Source organism: Triturus cristatus, chromosome 10, assembly GCF_964204655.1.
Source record: "Triturus cristatus chromosome 10, aTriCri1.1, whole genome shotgun sequence".
NCBI classification, from domain to species: domain Eukaryota; kingdom Metazoa; phylum Chordata; class Amphibia; order Caudata; family Salamandridae; genus Triturus; species Triturus cristatus.
In genome coordinates this window covers 904,864,888-904,882,419 of record NC_140593.1, presented here as the reverse complement: position 1 = coordinate 904,882,419, position 17,532 = coordinate 904,864,888, and the positions used below count along the sequence as shown (strand labels likewise).

Genomic DNA, 17,532 nt, shown 5'->3' with positions numbered 1-17,532 from the left:
GAGATGGCCACAGAATACGAATTATGGGATTTATGGAAGAATTTGGTTTAACAAAATGACATCTTTTAGGACGCACAAGCCAATCTGGAGTAATGATATTCACAAAGCCCTGAAATAATTATCTTTTTTTATGATAAAGGGATCAGCAAATTAGTATTGTAACTACCCATGATTCCCGGGCAAGTAAGGTTTGTTGGCACTGAATAACACTCAAACTCCATTTTAAATAAGTGGGTTTGTGAAGTTCAAATTCCGCAGTTGAAATTGTGAACACTTCACAACTTCGTCAGTGGGCAAAAGTCCTGTTAATAGAAAGTCGATTTAGCATTTCTCTTTCATTGAAGTTCCTTTCAGGAAGGTTTCACCCACAATAATTCTTACTTCATTAACCTTTGTCCTTTCACTATGGCTCCCCTATAAAATGATACCTTCTCTGCTCTAATACATTGAGATTATTTAGCTATCTTTATCATATTGTCCCGCACTGTGTTCTTACCACTGAGGAGTACCAATGATTCTCTAAAATCTGCTCTTTAACTTTTATATTTCATGTATGCCCAGGAGGTATTTAAATGTCTTGATTATTACTCCCTACTGCCACTTCCACTTTATTTACACAGTTGGCATATTTAAATGCCTCTTTCATGAACGCTGATTCACCAAAATGCCTGGGATAGTGGAAATGACCTCACCTGCCCTTCAATCCTATGATGACATCACAGGAGGTGATATCACATGATCGATCACCCTGTTAGCGTTCCAAGAAGTGAAGTCACCTGGATCTTTGCACCCAATAACATATATGTCTTTGATAAATAGCACCTGAACAGTTGCATTTCCTTCCACCAACCACTCAGACGCCTCTGCTCTGCAGAACTCCTATTTGCACACATCCCATGTATGTGTGCACAGAACCAGATCAAAGACACTCTTACATCACTCTTAAACTGTGGAACGGCCTCATCCTCTCTTTTAGAGTTGAAGACCTGGCTTGTCAATTAATCAACTTACCATAGGCAAGGTTAGGAACACACACCTGCTCAGCACCGGGGATACCCTCGCGGGAGTACACTTTACAAATGCACATAACATGCGTCAGAGCAATGCTGGGACTTAATCAGCAACTACATGCTGCCCTAAGATGTGCAAAGCAGATAATAGGCTCACTGAGTTATTTGGAACAGGTTTAACATATATTCGTTAAGGTTTACTTAAACAGCAAAACTAAAATAAGGCTGGTCTGTAGTGCAAAAGCTCCCATTGTGAAATAAAGGGTTAATCCAACCTCCACACGGACATCTCTTGATTAGTGTATGAAATATCACACTAACTACTGAGACTCCCACTGCAGTCCCTCATCCGTTTTTTTATATCCGCCCCTCTAAATCACTCTCCAGTTTTCCCCCTCCAGTTTGCTCACCTTTGTTAGTATGATTAAGGTTCTCCCGGCTACTCTTGTACATGTACACTTGATCTACCTTAAAAAAGGTAGAATCTGAGCACTGCTCTTAAAAATCAGTGTTAGCTTCTTTTCCCCAGGATGCTGCTGGGACCAATATGCTGGGGTTGTAAGAGCAGTGTCAGTGTTAGCAAGGGGTGAATATGCTATCCCTGTTCAACCCTAAATGACATTCTTGGCCTTATCAGTTAGTTCTCATACTCCCTCTTACAAGGTATTTATAATACTGATGCCTTTAAATATTTCCATTATCCATCCTTTCCTCCTTGTGTTCTTCAGACTATAAAAGTCATAGTAAAGTCTCCCTCCATATGAAGAGTGTGTTGCATCTTCCAATCATAAACACTTGCACTGCAGACTTTAGGTCATCTTGTGTACATCTCTCTTGTGAATGCCTCATTAGCAAATCCAGAGGATGCATCAGGAATCTGATATTTAACTACATAAAGCATCTTTCCTTTCACAGAACAAGTAAAATCGAAATATGCAATAATTTAGGACCAATCTGATGACCAAGTATCTGGAAATCTCAATAAAAAGACCATATTCACATGCAAAGTTGGGACACCCACCAGTCTCTGGACCACTGAGCAGGCCAGAGCAGCACAGCAGCCAAATTGCTTTTATACTAGTTTTAAAAAGAGAGCGTATATTAGCTGTTAAGGAATGCTGTCCAAACTGGGGGACAGAGTTAGCCAACATGCCACGAGGAGCACTTTCCTCAGAGCATCTCGTCTGCTACCAGGTTCCTTGCCCTGTTCCTCTGTTAAGACCCAACCCCCAGAGTCAGAGGGGGTTGGATCCTGTGGTGAGGCATTCAGGAATGGATGCTGGTGCTGTGAGGGGTCCCTACTGAGCAAGGACCATTAATAAACAGGGAGAGGTGCGACCAAGTGAGCCGGCAAGACGGCAGCCGCGAGGGAGATGCACTTCTCAGTACTACCAGATGAGCGAAATGGATGAGAGCTGAGAAGCAGCATATGAGCTGCTCCCTTCACCTTCCATTCTGGCCAGTGCTGCTGCTGGGAAATCTGGTGAGGACCCACCCCTGCTGTTGCAGCAGAGAGACTCATAGCCAGGCTATGCTACAGAGGAGAGGCAGAGGCCGACCTTGTCCCTGGCCTAGAGCATGCTGGTTGGCTGGCTATGGGCCTGCATGGATGAGAGATCATTGGATGAACTGTGTCATTGGTTCCTCCCGCTTGGTATGAGTGTGCAGCTGTCCCCACAAGTCCACTGAGATTGGAGGCTGCAGATGCGGATGAAGGATTCTGCCGGATACATATTGGTGGCTCACACTTGGGCCCTGGTGCAATGATACTGATCCTTGCCCTGTGAGGTGTAATCCCTGTCCCGCCTTGGCACAAACACTACACAGGAGCCCTGTACCAAAGAGATTGCCTGATGTACTTACCCTGGTGAGAGTGGCCCACCTTTTAGTTATGTTGGTCTGTGGCTGTTGGATTGTACTGTACATTGTAGAACTAACCTGCTCACGCTGTTAACGGCCATGGAGTCCACTGCCTTGCTGTCCCCCACTCTGCACACAATGCTGCCTTGGGGAACGTGCTCCCTGGCCCTTTGGGCCTCTTGTTCTACTGACTAGTGCGCGTGAATCCTATGAGGCCTTGGAGTGGTCCGAGACCCTATAGTCCTGGGAGACCACATAGGCCCTGCTTTTTACAAGAGTCCCTGGTGGTGGCAATCGCACCTGGTTGGCAGCATCTCATATACCTGATGCATCCTGTGGCTTGAGGAGCTCATGGGCCAGGGCATATTTCACCTCCTTCTGTTGTGTGGACTTTGTGAGTGCTGCTTTGCCTCTGGTGCACCACACTAGACTTTGTCACCCCTGCAGGGACACCTGTGCTACTTCTCCTTCATGGGTGCACTTGCTCTATACTGCTCCCTACCTACTATGAGCAGCAACATCTAAACCTCTGAAGACTATGGGGCAGTTACTCCTTGCGAAGGAGGGTTCCCTGCCGTTAGTGGTGGTTGAGGGCCATAACCACTACCACCTGCATTCCTCCAATGCCCCACTAGAGGTGACCCATGTTCCGGGGGATAGACTGGATATGATACCAGCAGCTATTAGCTCTGCAAGTTAAATCCTCGGGTCAAAAATCGTTTCTTTAATTGTGTGTCATCATTGCAAAATTGCGGATAGGGTCCACTCCGTCGAGATCACAGTGCCGGAGCTAATGACCACCACAATGGCCCATGCATCATAACTCAGTGACATGGCTCATGATTCCTAGATTTAAGATCAAGAAGGCAGAACCAGATTCAACAATATTCGAGTGATTGGACTCCTTGAAAACATTGAGGGGACATAGATTCTCACCTTTCTTGAGGGCTGGCTCTAGAAAGCAGTTGCCCCAGAATTCTATGCACTTGAAAGGGATAACTGGGTGCCTGCTTCGCCTCTGTCCCCCAGGATCTCCCACAACCAGTGGTGGCCCACATCCCTCATTTCCTGGACCGTGACTATTTGCTGCTACAGGTCCGCATGATGGGCCCCTTTCAGGTGACGAACACATAAGTCTTCAAATTCCCAGATTACATGGCCACCATGCAAAGACAAAGAGCCTCCATTATGACCTGTTATGTTATGGTTCTTCAAGTTATTGTATGCGACTCATTTTTCCACACAACTTGATCATTTGATAACGTGACCTATTTTTTTAACACTGCGACTATCTGCAGAATATGGAAAAAGTTCAAATGGAATACAGCCCAAATATATATATATATTTTTTTAAGTCCCAATGTTGTCTGTTGCATTGCGTTATCTTTGTATATCCTGAAATAAAATTGTCTTAGAGCTCAAATGCAAAATCTGAAAGTATTTTAACACCTCCATATTTGTAACAGCACTGTAGGACCACTGCCCCTCCACCCAATCGATATTCATCCTGTCCATCAATAAAATATCCTCTTACAATGTATGGCCTTGCCTGGAAATGTAGATGGAGAGGCTATTAACTAGTAAATAGCCCGAGATGGTGAAGCATTAAGTGAAGAAAGGCAATTGTAGGCGTTTGTAGAGCTGGAGTACTTGGACTAAGTAACGCTCAGAACCATGGAGCCATGCAGCAGCCTGGAACTTCCAGTCATGCATATCCACAGGATGTTGTTTCCGCCAAAGGTGAACCCTGAACCACGACCTACCTTTGCTGTTACTGTATCACAAATCACCATGACTACGTCATCTCCGAGCACAGAGGAGACAGTTGCTCTGCAGTCTTTCACTGTCTGCAAGGGAAAAACAAAATGTTACAACACGAAATCATGAGCTGAGAAGACAGTTTACATGTCTGAAAGCACTAGTGTGAAAAAGATTTAAAAAAAATTGTTTACAGAGTTTTATATAGCGCGAACTTGACCCGAATCGGGTATCAGAGCACTTTACATAGCACCAGTTCCATTACAGGAGGACACACATTCATTTTTGTTAGGCACGGGGAGATTAAGTGATTTGGCCAGAATCACAGGATGTTCAGCGTCATTGCCGAGACTCAAACCCAGTTCCCCAGATTCGAGGTCGACCGCCCTAGCCGTTAGGCCAACTCCTCTCCCCAAGAGTAAGTAGGCCTTTCTCCCCCCTCCTTCCAGGAGGGCATTAGGTATCATTCCTCCATATTCAACAAAATGAATTTTTTAGATCTAATTTGTTGAAAATGTGGTGAAGGGGAGCTCACAACAAGCCTTTTCAAATATTCCTTATTAAGTAACAACTGTGAGAGCAGAGGAGCATTGCCACCTAATTGCCCCCCAAAAGCCCCACAGATGAAAAATAAAATGGTAATAAAGTGATTACCATTGTATTTTTCATCCCAGTCCTGAACCGAGGGTCAGGACTTTGTAGGGGTTGCTGAGTCAGCAGCAGGGAGGAGGGTGGGCTGCCTGGGCACTTTTCAAAGTGTTCATGTCCCTTTGGCCAGCGGTCTTGTGATGGTCAGTCAGACATGCACATTTTGAAAGCTCTCAAGCCAGCTGGGTTAGAGCGAGTGCAGGATTCCAGTGTGCTCGGGAGTGGCACAAGAGGCCCCTCCCTCCAATCCTGGAACTTCTCTCATGATGGTGAGAGCAGTGAAAGGATTGGTTGAGGCAGTTGGCAGGGACCCGTGCCGGACTGCAGCAGGAGGAGGACATGCAGTGGACGAGGCCGTGTTCCAGGTAAATGATTTTTTTTTTTAATCCACCACCCATGTGCTCACCCCACAACTCCTTATAGATGCCAGCTGCAACTGGTAACAACCTCTGCCCTGGTCTTTTTAGTTCTCCTCCTCCTCCAGCCACAATGTTAAGTTATCTTCTGGCACGCAAATCACGAGCCCCATTCTTTGCCTCTCAAAATCTGGTCTTTGGGAGTGTGAAAATTTGCACAATTTACTTTTTCTTAATAATGTGAAATTTCATAAAAATATGCATTTTAAGTAAAACTATGCAAGCTCAAAACCAGCCTTTGGTGCTATATTTTAGCATAAAGTGCTTCCTCAGGTCTATTTAGGATGCGGAGATGCATTTTGCGCAAAACAAAGTGCTGCAAAAACAGCCGCTTGCTTTCTGGTCGTTTAGGTTGTTCATGTGCTTTCATGCTATAATTGAGAAATGTGACATAATGGCATTGTTTTAGGAATTTCCATGGCTTAATTTTAAGTCTCACCCTCCCTTTCTTCCAAACTAAGGGTCATATTTATTAATAAAAGCTAACAAATAAAAAAAAAAAAAAAAATCACATAACACCACAGGAATGCACATAAAGTATTCACCATTGTAAGGCGCATTCCTGTCCTTTCCTAGAGCTGGCACATTTTTGGCTGTGTAGCGCCAACGCAGGCAGGATTCACTTTGTACACAAAGGGACACCTTCCTACACAAAAACAATACTCAGACGTTTTCCTCTTTCTAAGTATGCTGTAGAATGCAGCACATGTACAAAGAAGAAACAATATATATATATATATATATATTTCTCCTCTGGTGGGGAGGTGTACAATTCTAACGCATTTCCAGGTTTAACAATGTTGATAAATCTGAGAATATGTCAGAATCCAAGCTTCCCCTATGACATGCCTCCCTACCGCTGATTAAGGCAAGGCAGCGATTTGCACTGCCTTGTGTTACTATAGATTTATCAAGCCCCTCAGGGCAAAGCAAGGGGGCCTTAAGTGGCTTGATAAATCTCATTTAGCTTTTGCATGGCTCACAAGTCCCCTTGCATGGTGCAAGGTCGACCCAAAACTTTGATAAAATGCCAGAATTCCAATAAGTAGAAGTCGAGATATGAAGTAGTTTGAAGATTAAAAGTGAAAATAGTGCTTAGAAGCAATAAGAGCCTATTTAGTATATTTGGTTGCGCAGGACCGGGACAAAGTCAAAAGTTCAGGCCGACTGTAATAGAGCACAGGTCGGATACAGGGAAACCGCAAGGCTCGCCTCAACAAAAGTACCTTGATCTTGGTAGCAACAGGGAAGATGCGTGGTGCAGCCGAGCGTTGTGTCGATTACGCAGTTGAGGCGATACGTTGATTTTCTCATTGCTACAATGGTGATGCACCGGTTCCAAGAAGAAGCCAAGTTTGAGATGCAATGGCTCCAAAGCTTGGAACTGTTTGAACTCCACCATTGCTTTGACCAGATCTTTGTTGCACATTTGCAATAAAAATGCCAACACAATGTGTTATAATTGTTTTAGATCTAAATTTGATTTTTGGATGTTTTACGTTTTAGATTTTATTTGCATTTTTAAGCAGGAAATTTCGACTATTCTCCTTTTTTCTCTTCCCCACTTTCTTTGTGAGCACGAGGTCTGGTTCCCTACTCGTACCCTTCAACTTTATTGCACATCCAGCACTTTTACTATGTAACTTTCTGCTCCTGCAGCCAATGTTGGCTTGGGCAATACCATTATTTCTTCCATTTTCTTGGGTACCCTGAGAAGGACCGATATGAGCAGTAAAAATTAAAGAAACTTTTTCATCTGCAGTCCAGGAACAACATTCAGTATCAACTATGCCCTTTATTGCAGCAGTGGTGATATCTTGATTTGACTGCCACAGCAGCACATATCACATCAATATAAAATATGCCTTATTGAAGCTCAAGATGATTCAATAGGCATCACCAGAAATCATTCCCTCCTTTTTGTACTTCTCTTCCACCCCATTCCACCTTTTGCGTGTGCTGACAATTTCCTACACAGGCTCGATGTGTGGTTAAACAAGAATACTACGGTTTCCGCCTCCATTTTTCGATGGAAACTCCAGTCATACTGCCATAGCCAAGTCACGGTGCTGCATTCCTCTAATGCTCCGTTGCTAATGTTTGCAATGTTCAAGAAACAGTTCTCTATTGGATACTCTCAGGTCATGATTTAGAGCTTAGACAATTCAGTGATCACCTCCCAATACCAGGAAATGTTTACCTCCACTAAGGTAGCAGTGGAAAATACACCACGGTTTGAGGGTTCTCCCTGGGAGACAAAGGTTTCGCCATCAAAATAGACGTATTCTCTGTGAGAGAAACATGTTTGTGAAAAAAACTACGGCTGCAAATCCACCATATTACTGTCGCTGAAATCGCTGTCACAAAATTGGGGCGTTGCAAATGTGCCACCAAAGTGGGGTATGTTGTCAGTGCCCACACATCCCATTTCCCTTCCAGTTGGGGGATGTCATACTTCCCTGTTCAGGAGTGTCCACCACCACTTCCATGACTGCCATTCACAAAGCTAACTGTGCCGGACATGGTAGTCTGTCAGTCAGTATACCTCAGGTAGCTGATCATCTTCTTATGTCAGAGGAAAGTTCAAGCCTTTACAAAGATAGAAGAGTCCATAGTTTGGACTACTCTTGGTAGTACCGTTTCTTTGCTGGTGATGCTGATGGGAAATTTGACTTTTTTTTTTAATGATTCCCTATTGCATAATATTTCTATGATCACTCCATAAGGACAATATGCCCCAGGAAATTACCAAAACCATGTTGCTAAAGCAGTAAGCTTTTTATATGCATATGTGCATAACCTTTAGCGTCTCAAACCCTAGAGGAAAATCTTTGGTGAAGCTTGCTTGCCCTTAACAAAAACAAATTAATGTAGAAAACAATTACATTGCCTCCCACACAACCCCATTTTGTACATCAGTTTTCAAGAGCGGCTACTTACTCCCGAGTCCTTGAAGTCACATTTGTCCATGTGTTGGTTGTCCATCGGATTGACACACACCGTCTCTTTAATGGTGAACCGCAGCTGCTCAGGACTAACAAGCATTTCCTGCAAGAACACATTGAATGTGAGAACTTGAGTAAGAGACATAACGTTTCCACTTTTACAAAATAGACCTTATTTACAATTTATCAAATTCGTTTTCCATCCACTGTTGTGGAGGTTTCAACTTCTTTGCCAAAGTTGGAGGATTTGTCATATTAAGTAATCCATTATAGAAACAGATTTATCCGCAAAAGTGTCTTAATCCTAATTGGGAAAGGCCACTTTCCCTGGGAATCATTGGGTGGAAAATTAACTAGTGGCATGCAATAATAGTAAAGTGTCCTGAAAATATAACTCCATTTGGGGGTTCACAGTCAGTGCTACATTTCGTCTGCCAAATGTAACCTTGGGGGAGGCCTTCCCAGCATGATTCGGACACCATAATTCCCTTTCCATCAATGCCGGTCACCATTTCCATGGCAGCCGTTCACGAAGTTACCAGCGACGACTCCTCCGTTAGGCAGAGGAGCATTGCCCCACTCCTGAGAGCCAGCAAATTCAAGCATGGAAAATAAAATGATAATAAAAAATATTATTATCATTTTATTTTTGCAGGCTGCCAGCCGGGCCTACTGAGCATCTGAGCCATTTAGGGAGGAGCGGGCCATCCTGGCAGACAGCAGCTGCAGCAGAAGTGCTCATGCCGGTTTGGCTGATTGTCTTAAGACAGCTAAACTGACATGCGCACATAGCTCTCTCAAACCAGAGCTGTGCTGCACAGCCAGGTGGTGAACAGGCACAGGCTCCCAGTCCCTGTGTGAGTTCAAAACCAGCACATGCAGACCAAACCTGGCACTTCTCTCATGTTGGATAACAGCATTACCAGCATAAAAGGAGCTTTTGGATTGGTGAAATCTGGGAGCCTGTGCACCCCCAAGTACTGCCTTGATAGAAGAAGAGCACTGAGGTGGCGTCTGCCAGCAATTAGGTAGTCTTACATTTTTATTCTCCACCGTGCTGTCCCATGATCATATGTTCTAATTCTAAGTTGTAAATTCCTGGTCCTCTTGCGGTCTCTCGTATGTTGCACACAGAGGAGGCATCCAAATCCCCGCTGCAATCCATGCTTCAAGCGCAACCTCATCCCGGTTGCCAACACCATCACCTCCCCGCTATTCCATTTTTTTTTTTTATGTAGGGACATTATTTCCCTATGTCCATACTATTTTCAGTGGCAGCCCCTTCATTAGGGAGGGCGAGTGTCGCCCCACTGCTGAGAGCCAGCAAATTCAAGCATGAAAAATAAAAATGATAAAAAAACAATTTTATTATTTTATTTTTCCATCTTGCAGGCTTCCAGCCTGGCCTACTGAGCGTGAGCCAGTTAGGGATGGGCAGACCATCCTGACAGTATCTGCCAACTGCAGAGGAAATGCGCATGCCGGTTTGGCCTGCTGCCTTTGGATGGCCAAACTGACATGCGCACTTAGATTTCTCCAACCTGAGCTGTGCTACAGAGCTGGGGAGAACAGGCACAGGCTCAAAGTCCCTGTGTGAGATCAATACCAGTCCGCTCAGACCAATCCCAACGCTTCTCTCATGCTGGAATATAGTATTACCAGCATGAGAACAGTGTCTGGATTAGGGTGGGGGAGTTTGGGAGCCTGTGCACCCCCATAGACTGACTGGACAGGAGAAGAGTACTGAGGTGGTGGCTGGCAGCAGGTAGGTAATCTTTAGTTTTTATTCTCCCCCACGCTGCCCCATATTTATAATCATATGTTTCAATTCCAAGTTGTAAATTCCTGGGCCTCTTGTCTCTTGTTCTGGGCACGCAGGGGCAGCACCGAAATCACCGCTGCAGTTCATACTGCAAGCATATCCATCTCCCGGTTGCCAGGGCCATCACTTTCCCGCCACTCCATTTAGTTATACAGGGACATTGTTTCCCTTTTTCCATACTATTTTTAAGACCTTAAATAACACAAGTGCATCTTTACTCGAGTCACTGGGGCGATCTTCATCTCATTGGCCTCCAAAAGAGACTGTTTGGGCACAGGGACTGTTCCCCACCATACTATTCCTCAACTCGGCACCACCACACGGACGCTTTGATCCCACAGCACAGCACAGGCTTTTGGGACTGGAAAGGGTTATTTAACGAGGAGATGAATATTTTATGCACTGGGAGGGCACATCTGGAATAATTGCAGGAGCTCTTGGTTCTTCACACTTTTCCCTTTCATTGTAAGGATTTCTGCAACGCCGACATTGTGTGTGTATATATCAAATTTGAATTGCTTCTCTTCTCGGGTTCCTGCATTTTTTTACAATGCTCATAATTGCTTGCAAAGTAGAGGCATTCGACTTCAATGCTACCCAAGGCTGTGGGCCTATTTTACAGTAATGCATAACTTCGAAGATTTAATAGGAAGCAATGCATGTCTCAAAGTAAATATGTTTTGGTTTCATTTGCTTTGTGTTCAAATTCTAGTAAACACAATTAAAGAACCGATAAGATAGCACAGCAGGTTGGGTGCACACTGCAGCAAACTGTAATTGGCAGATTGCAGGTGCTCAAGAGTTTCATGTCAGCTGTCAAGATTTATGAGTAACGTGCAGATTACAAGCTTCAATTTCCGAAGGATGTTTTAGGGTTTTAAATGAACTGCGCTGAAATGTGACTAATGTGCGTGCCATGTCTTAGAATCGAAGAGTGTCTACTTAACTAACTTTTCCTCCTCTCAAAGACAATGAAGTGGTTCTATCGAGACAGGTAATACAGATGAAAAACTGCGCAACCCAATCCCTTAGACATTTGAACCAAAGCAGAAATATTTACAGGGATAGGCCTCATCGGAGTCCAAATAGTTGGTTTTAGCAGCCCAGGTCTGAGCAACTTCCGTTTTGCAGATAAGCGGCTGACAAATGAGGTACATAAAAATTGTTCCCATTACAACACTGAGGACTCAATTATTGGTGGCATGGCGGTGGCAGATGCAGCCACCACCGTACTGGCGGTCTGACTGCCCGATTACGACTTGAGGAACCGGATTGTCCTGAGATGGTCAGCTCCGCCCGGGAACTGCTATTCCCCAGCATAGGAGTGGCGGTCAGAGGCCACAATATGCTTGGCAGGACAGCCACGGTCCTGCCAACCATATTAAGAGTTCTCTCAGCCAGGATTTTCATGGTGGTTCCACCGCCATGAAAACCCTGGAGGAGAGGAAAACAGAGAGGGACCCCCTATGCCTTAAACATATGCAGATGCACACATGTGGGTATAAAATGTGCCCCCCTGTGTGCATGCACATAGGTTCTTGCACGGCATGGACTTTCGAGTCCGCGCATCTCAGGAACCTTGTAGTGAGGTCCCATTGCTACGCCTTTTTTAATGGCACCGCCACCTTTAAAAGGCACCGCCATGGGACCACCATGCCACCCACTTGCCAGACTACTAAAAAGACAAAATCTGGCGAACACGCAGCGTGACCTTTGGTGGAGCGGTAGTGCGCCGGGTTGCACCGCCGCGCAACCGCTCCTCCAAAAACACGTAATAGGTGCCAGAGTGGTTTTTATGAAACTAAGATTACCTCTGCTGTCAACACTGTGCCCAAGAGGCCATATCTCTGCCTTGTGTTAACACCCTGCTTCCAAAGCACCCATTAGTCCAGTCACAATATTAAATTGTATGCTTTAATGTGCCAATTTGTTTGTACTTCAAAGTGATTGTCTTTAAAACGTCACAGACCTATTTTCACGTTGTGTACAATTAATTGTCAAAAGTGACTCTGACCATCTTGAATGTTGAAGGATGATGCTATATGTTGGGTAAAGGATTTGCACAGTTTGGGCATTGCTGGCTAAGATTATACACATTCCCAACAAAGTGCACGACTGCGCAGTGGTTTCGTATTGAGGTGTGCCAGCAAAGATGGTTGCAGCACGAAGATCTTGGTAAAGTGCTACATGTAAGAAGTGGGTTTTTGGGCAGAGTACCAGGATCGAAAGTTTAGGATAATGCCACGCTTTGGTTGAGCCCCACTGGCAGACCAGTGTGCCTGCGATGCTTTATAAAGAGTAGACTGTTTATACTCCATCAGCCGTCCGTCACCGGGGTTATGAGACACAGTACATATGAATCTGGACTGTCGGTTCAAAAAAATTACTTTCAGGTGATGCAGAATATTATTTTGTTCCTAAAGTCTATTAGAGTATTCCGTCATAAACTTTATAGAAGAGCCTCTTGCCTCCTCTGAGGTGGAGGTGAGAGCTGCCAATTTTAAGATCCAAGGGTTTGATGGGTCCAGTATCGTGGACGTTTACCCGCCAGGGGCAAGCCAAGCGTTCAAGACTTGCCTGCAATTAGGAAGATGTTGTAGTTTGGCATTCCAGACAGGTATTATATGAAGCTTTCTCGAAGACTGACATGAAAGCGGTTTCATGCTCAACCAACAAAAACAACGTCCCTGCATATTAGGTGGTGAGTTTGTGTTCTTGGCTGCAAGTCTGTTGGTCTTTGCGAGTAGAGATGTCTAGGTATGTTTTTTCTTCATATTTGCATTTTTTTTTTTTTAGTGTCCTTCCTCATGTGTACGTATGTACTTCATGGCTAAATGCTTATAAGGTCCTATAGGCGAGACCTATCGGCTCTGCCAATGCTTGGTATTAAAGTCATAGGGCCAGAACTCGGGGCATTGTACCATAAAGTCACGCAAATTGATGCAAACTAGTACAAACTCTTTATAAAGTAATTATTTTCCAGTGGTTGGACAGTTTGGGAGGGGTGAGTGGTCTTCCTTTTCACTGGAGGATGCCTCCTTCAGTTGCCTCAATCGTTTTTCGTGAATACTAAAGACCAGGTGCCTAGAAGTTAATGAGCTCACTGCACACACTCAACATTAAATGATACTGATCAATAAAGAATGTGTGTGAGCATTTAGTGAACATTGGTTTTAATCGTGTTACGTCTGTGTGCATCTACAGTGAATCTTTAGCTTTGTAGTACGCATTGGATAAAGTTGGGGTAGTCTACTTTATCAACAATATTATTGTTGTTGGTGTTGTTCTTAGGAGAAGTAGTAGCAGCTGCAGTATTTCTACCACTTATCACAAAGCACTGTTTTGCTGTCGAAACACTCGGAGTTAGCAGGGTGGCTCAGTGAGTAGAACAATTGATGTTAAAACAACTAAGAAAAGCTAACTTCTCGTGAGATGAGCTAAAACGGCAGAAGTGCTGCTTAAAGTTCTGCTTTGAAAAAACGTGTTATTTATGTTAGTGCATCCACTTTTAGGGTTACATCCAATAACATAATGCTTTTACAATGGAAATTGAAGAAGGCCAAATGCCCGGCACAGCTGAATATGAAACGCACGCAGCAGATGCATTTATTCCAGATGGCCTACGTAAAACGGTGCTATGCAGTTTGCAGCTATTTTGGGCCAGATAGCAGTTCATAGTAAGATGTATCCGACATCGCTATGCTCGACTTGTTTAACCCCTTCCTGTTTAGGTCTTGCCTGAGCCAGCGCATGCGCTGATCTGGCGAGGCTTTTAGTAAGTGGGCATTGAAAAATCCGACCACATGCTTTGTGTGGCCCAGAGCGTGCGGTCACGCACACAGTTACGCGCAGAGGCGCCATCTAGCTTTCCTCTGTTTTCCTAATTAAGTGCATCGCTCTAGGGCACCCTTACTGCGTGAGCACATCGCACATCAGCATTAGTTAATCACTCCTTTTATTTTGCGTGTGCTTTAAAATATTATTATTAGCTTTCTGTTGTGACACAATCTATGTTACATGGATGTTTTTTGAAATGATAGCATTTGTTATTCCCTCGTGCACAGTTTTTTTTTTCCAGAAGCAAGCAGCCGATACAGGGCAAGGTGACATAAGCAGAGGCATTTAGCAATGTTTTAATGTATTCATTTTTTACTGCATCTTCTCTCTCTTTTTTCCTCCTTCATTCTCTCTCTCTCTCTCCCCCCCTTTCTCTCTCTTGCTCTTCCCTTCATTTACTCTCTCTATCACCTTATTTCAATCTCTTTTTCACTCCCCACCATCACTCAGCACCACCACAGCATCACTCAGCGCCACCACCACAGCATCACTCAGCGCCATCACCACAGCATCACTCAGCGCCACCCCCACAGCATCACTCAGCGCCACCCCCACAGCATCACTCAGCGCCACCACCACAGCATCACTCAACACCACATCAGTATCACTCAGCAAGACCTAAGTATCATTGAGCATCACCTCAGCATCATCTCAGCACCAGTCACCACCATCACCACCTCAACACCTCCTCACCCTGCTCTCGGAATCTGCCATCTGTGGATTCTCCCCTTGCGTCTGGCCACTGCTAGTGTTATAATACAGTTACTAGTTCACAACCTTCAGCCTCCAATTGTTTATGCCCCTCAAAAAAACAAAACTTTACCAAACAACCAGTGAAATAGGCAAAAACAAGTTGCCAGCATTGCAAGAACAAAAGAAAAATGAGGAATTTTTTTTATTGTACATACATTTTTTAATATGGTCGTTCTGTTGGACATAATGCCTTCTTGGTCATATTTAAAGTAACAAAAATGCTTCTGGCACTTTTTTATTACAACTTTTCAGCACGCTGCACAGCAGCCGCACTTCTCTACAGCACAGCTTAAACACATTGGCAAAGTCAATAGCTCTGCCTAAACACTTATAAGGCCCCAAAGGCGAGACCTATTGGCTATGCCAGTGCTTGTTTTAGTGTAAATGGCCATGAAACTCGTACTTCTACTGGGGAAGAAGGCTTTGTAAGCTGCCACCCACACCATGACGAGACATGTAGCAGAAAAAGAACTGCCCACCTCTGTTTCACGGAGCCCCGATTCCACAAAGCTCCTAGTTCGCCTGCTATACACCAGGACTTAATTTTGATCCCCATCCACTACATTTCGAGGGATCCGAGCCAGGACTTGAATGCTGGAATGCAGACTGTCACTCTCAATCCATGCCCCACCCCGCTCCGGCCTTTTGCGTAATCATTGGCCATAATTGGAGGCAAGCTGCAACCCTGTGGGGAGCCTGAACAAAGGGAGAGCGAGTGCTAATTACCCTCATCAATCCTGAGATACCCATCCATCTACCCATCAGACCCCGCCTCCCACTCCAGCCTCTCTTATCAAGATGCCAGCCTCAAAACAGGCCCAATTGTTCTGCAAACGACTGGCAGGAAGTTTAATCTGCTGACAGCTCTTTCTTTAATCGCCCTTCGATACGTGCACCCGCTGCCCCTGCAACCAGGCCTCTGTTCAGTCTGAGGCTTCACTGAGGTGTAGCCATGTACCGTGAGTGAAATGGAAATGAGAGCCGCCCAGTCTGACCTTTCCCACAATGCCCAGCTCTGCAATTAGACCAATTAAATATCCTCACAACTTCTGAAAGGCTTCAGTTCCAATGTTCCATCTCTTTCTGGCTTCAGTTATCCCATCATCCTTCTTAGTGGTGGAACAGACATACGTCAGCGTACCACACCTACTTTGTTTCTGGATTTCAGATATGAGGGCCACTGAATAAATCACAAAGCATATTCGGCGATAGCCAGAGCCACTGGAATTATGCGGCAGGAAAGGGCCAATTTATATGACAGGGATGGGTAAATTATGCGGTAAGAAAAGGCAAATTATGCAGCAGAATGCAGCACATTTTGTTATAGTAACACTTAATTATTTCATCATTTCTTTAAAACTTGGTAACACTCTTGGCATTGGCTGCGCCCCATTAGTACCAGTTTGACATCCAAACATAACAATCTGCAAAAGAAAGGTGACCAGCACAGTTTTGTAAAGGGCCTTCCACTTCGCTGCAACACGTGGTCGCATTTTTAGTAACTTTTGAACCTGTTTGAGCTTGAAACTAATCTTTTTTTGCTAAAAACTACTGAGTACGTGGCAGATGATGGATTATTTGGCAAATCTACAATTATGAGGGGAAAAAACTGTGGCATCACAATTGTACAGTTACAGTGGGCCTGCTGTCAGTGAGCCTAATCAGCAGGCACATTTGACCACACACACATTCATTATGCAGTGGGCATCATTTTTCTCTTATAAATCTGCACATGCAAAAAGTGATTGTTCAAGATTACACCTACAAAGAACCGACTCAAATAATACATTGTGCATATGCCAATGATGGTTTTGGGAGTGGGCAAAAGGCCTTAAATTTCCAGAATTTTTAGGCAGGTGGTAGGGTCCAAGGTCGAAGGGCATAGTGTTTGGTCCACTGGATGCTGGGCATGGTTCTTAGGTTTTTTTATGCGTTAGTTACCAGGGTTAGGTCCCATTTTATTGAGTACGTCCCGGTTGGCAGGGTCAGAAATAGCATCAGGCAATAGTTTTGTGGTGGAGTCATGGAAGTCCAAAATGATATCAAGCAGGTGCTGCTCATTTTACAATAAGCAGGCAGAGTCGACCGGCTTTCGGAGGACGCGTTAACTGCCCAGGAGCGCAGGTCCAAAGGGGGGGGGGGGGGGGGGGTGGTGGCCGCCGCCATGGCTTGTGGGTAAACTTCCCTCAAGGTACAAAAAGGTGGGTCGACTTCTGGCATGGCAAAAGGGACTGCCCGTGGGTCCAGGGATGAGGCTCCGCGTTGAGCTCAATGGGAGATACAGGTGTGGGGGCCGTCGGCAGCGGGCTCAGCACGTTGCGCGCTTTGAGTGCCACGGAGCGGAAATGCGAGTAAAAAAGGTTGCATCATCCGTAATGCAGCGAGTGCAACTGGCAGCAGAGGTGGCAGGGGAAGTGGGTCGGGAGGCGGGGCGCATCTCCATTTTAGGCCCTTACCTTTTGTGTCCGGGCCAGTCGGAGCAC

At 44.9% G+C, this 17,532-nt stretch overlaps 1 protein-coding gene across 2 annotated transcripts in view; it reads right to left on the bottom strand.

The window, feature by feature from the left end:
- LOC146796223 (cathelicidin-1-like) overlaps window positions 1-17,532 on the bottom strand; it is a 49,451-nt gene that overhangs the window by 25,069 nt on the left and 6,850 nt on the right. For both annotated transcript variants that reach the window (XM_085628729.1, XM_085628730.1), the window contains exons 2-3: window positions 8,633-8,740; window positions 4,634-4,717 (exon numbers count right to left, since the gene is read on the bottom strand). In XM_085628729.1, coding sequence (XP_085484855.1) covers window positions 4,634-4,717; window positions 8,633-8,740 — 192 coding nt within the window. The remainder of the gene's footprint in view (window positions 1-4,633; window positions 4,718-8,632; window positions 8,741-17,532) is intronic.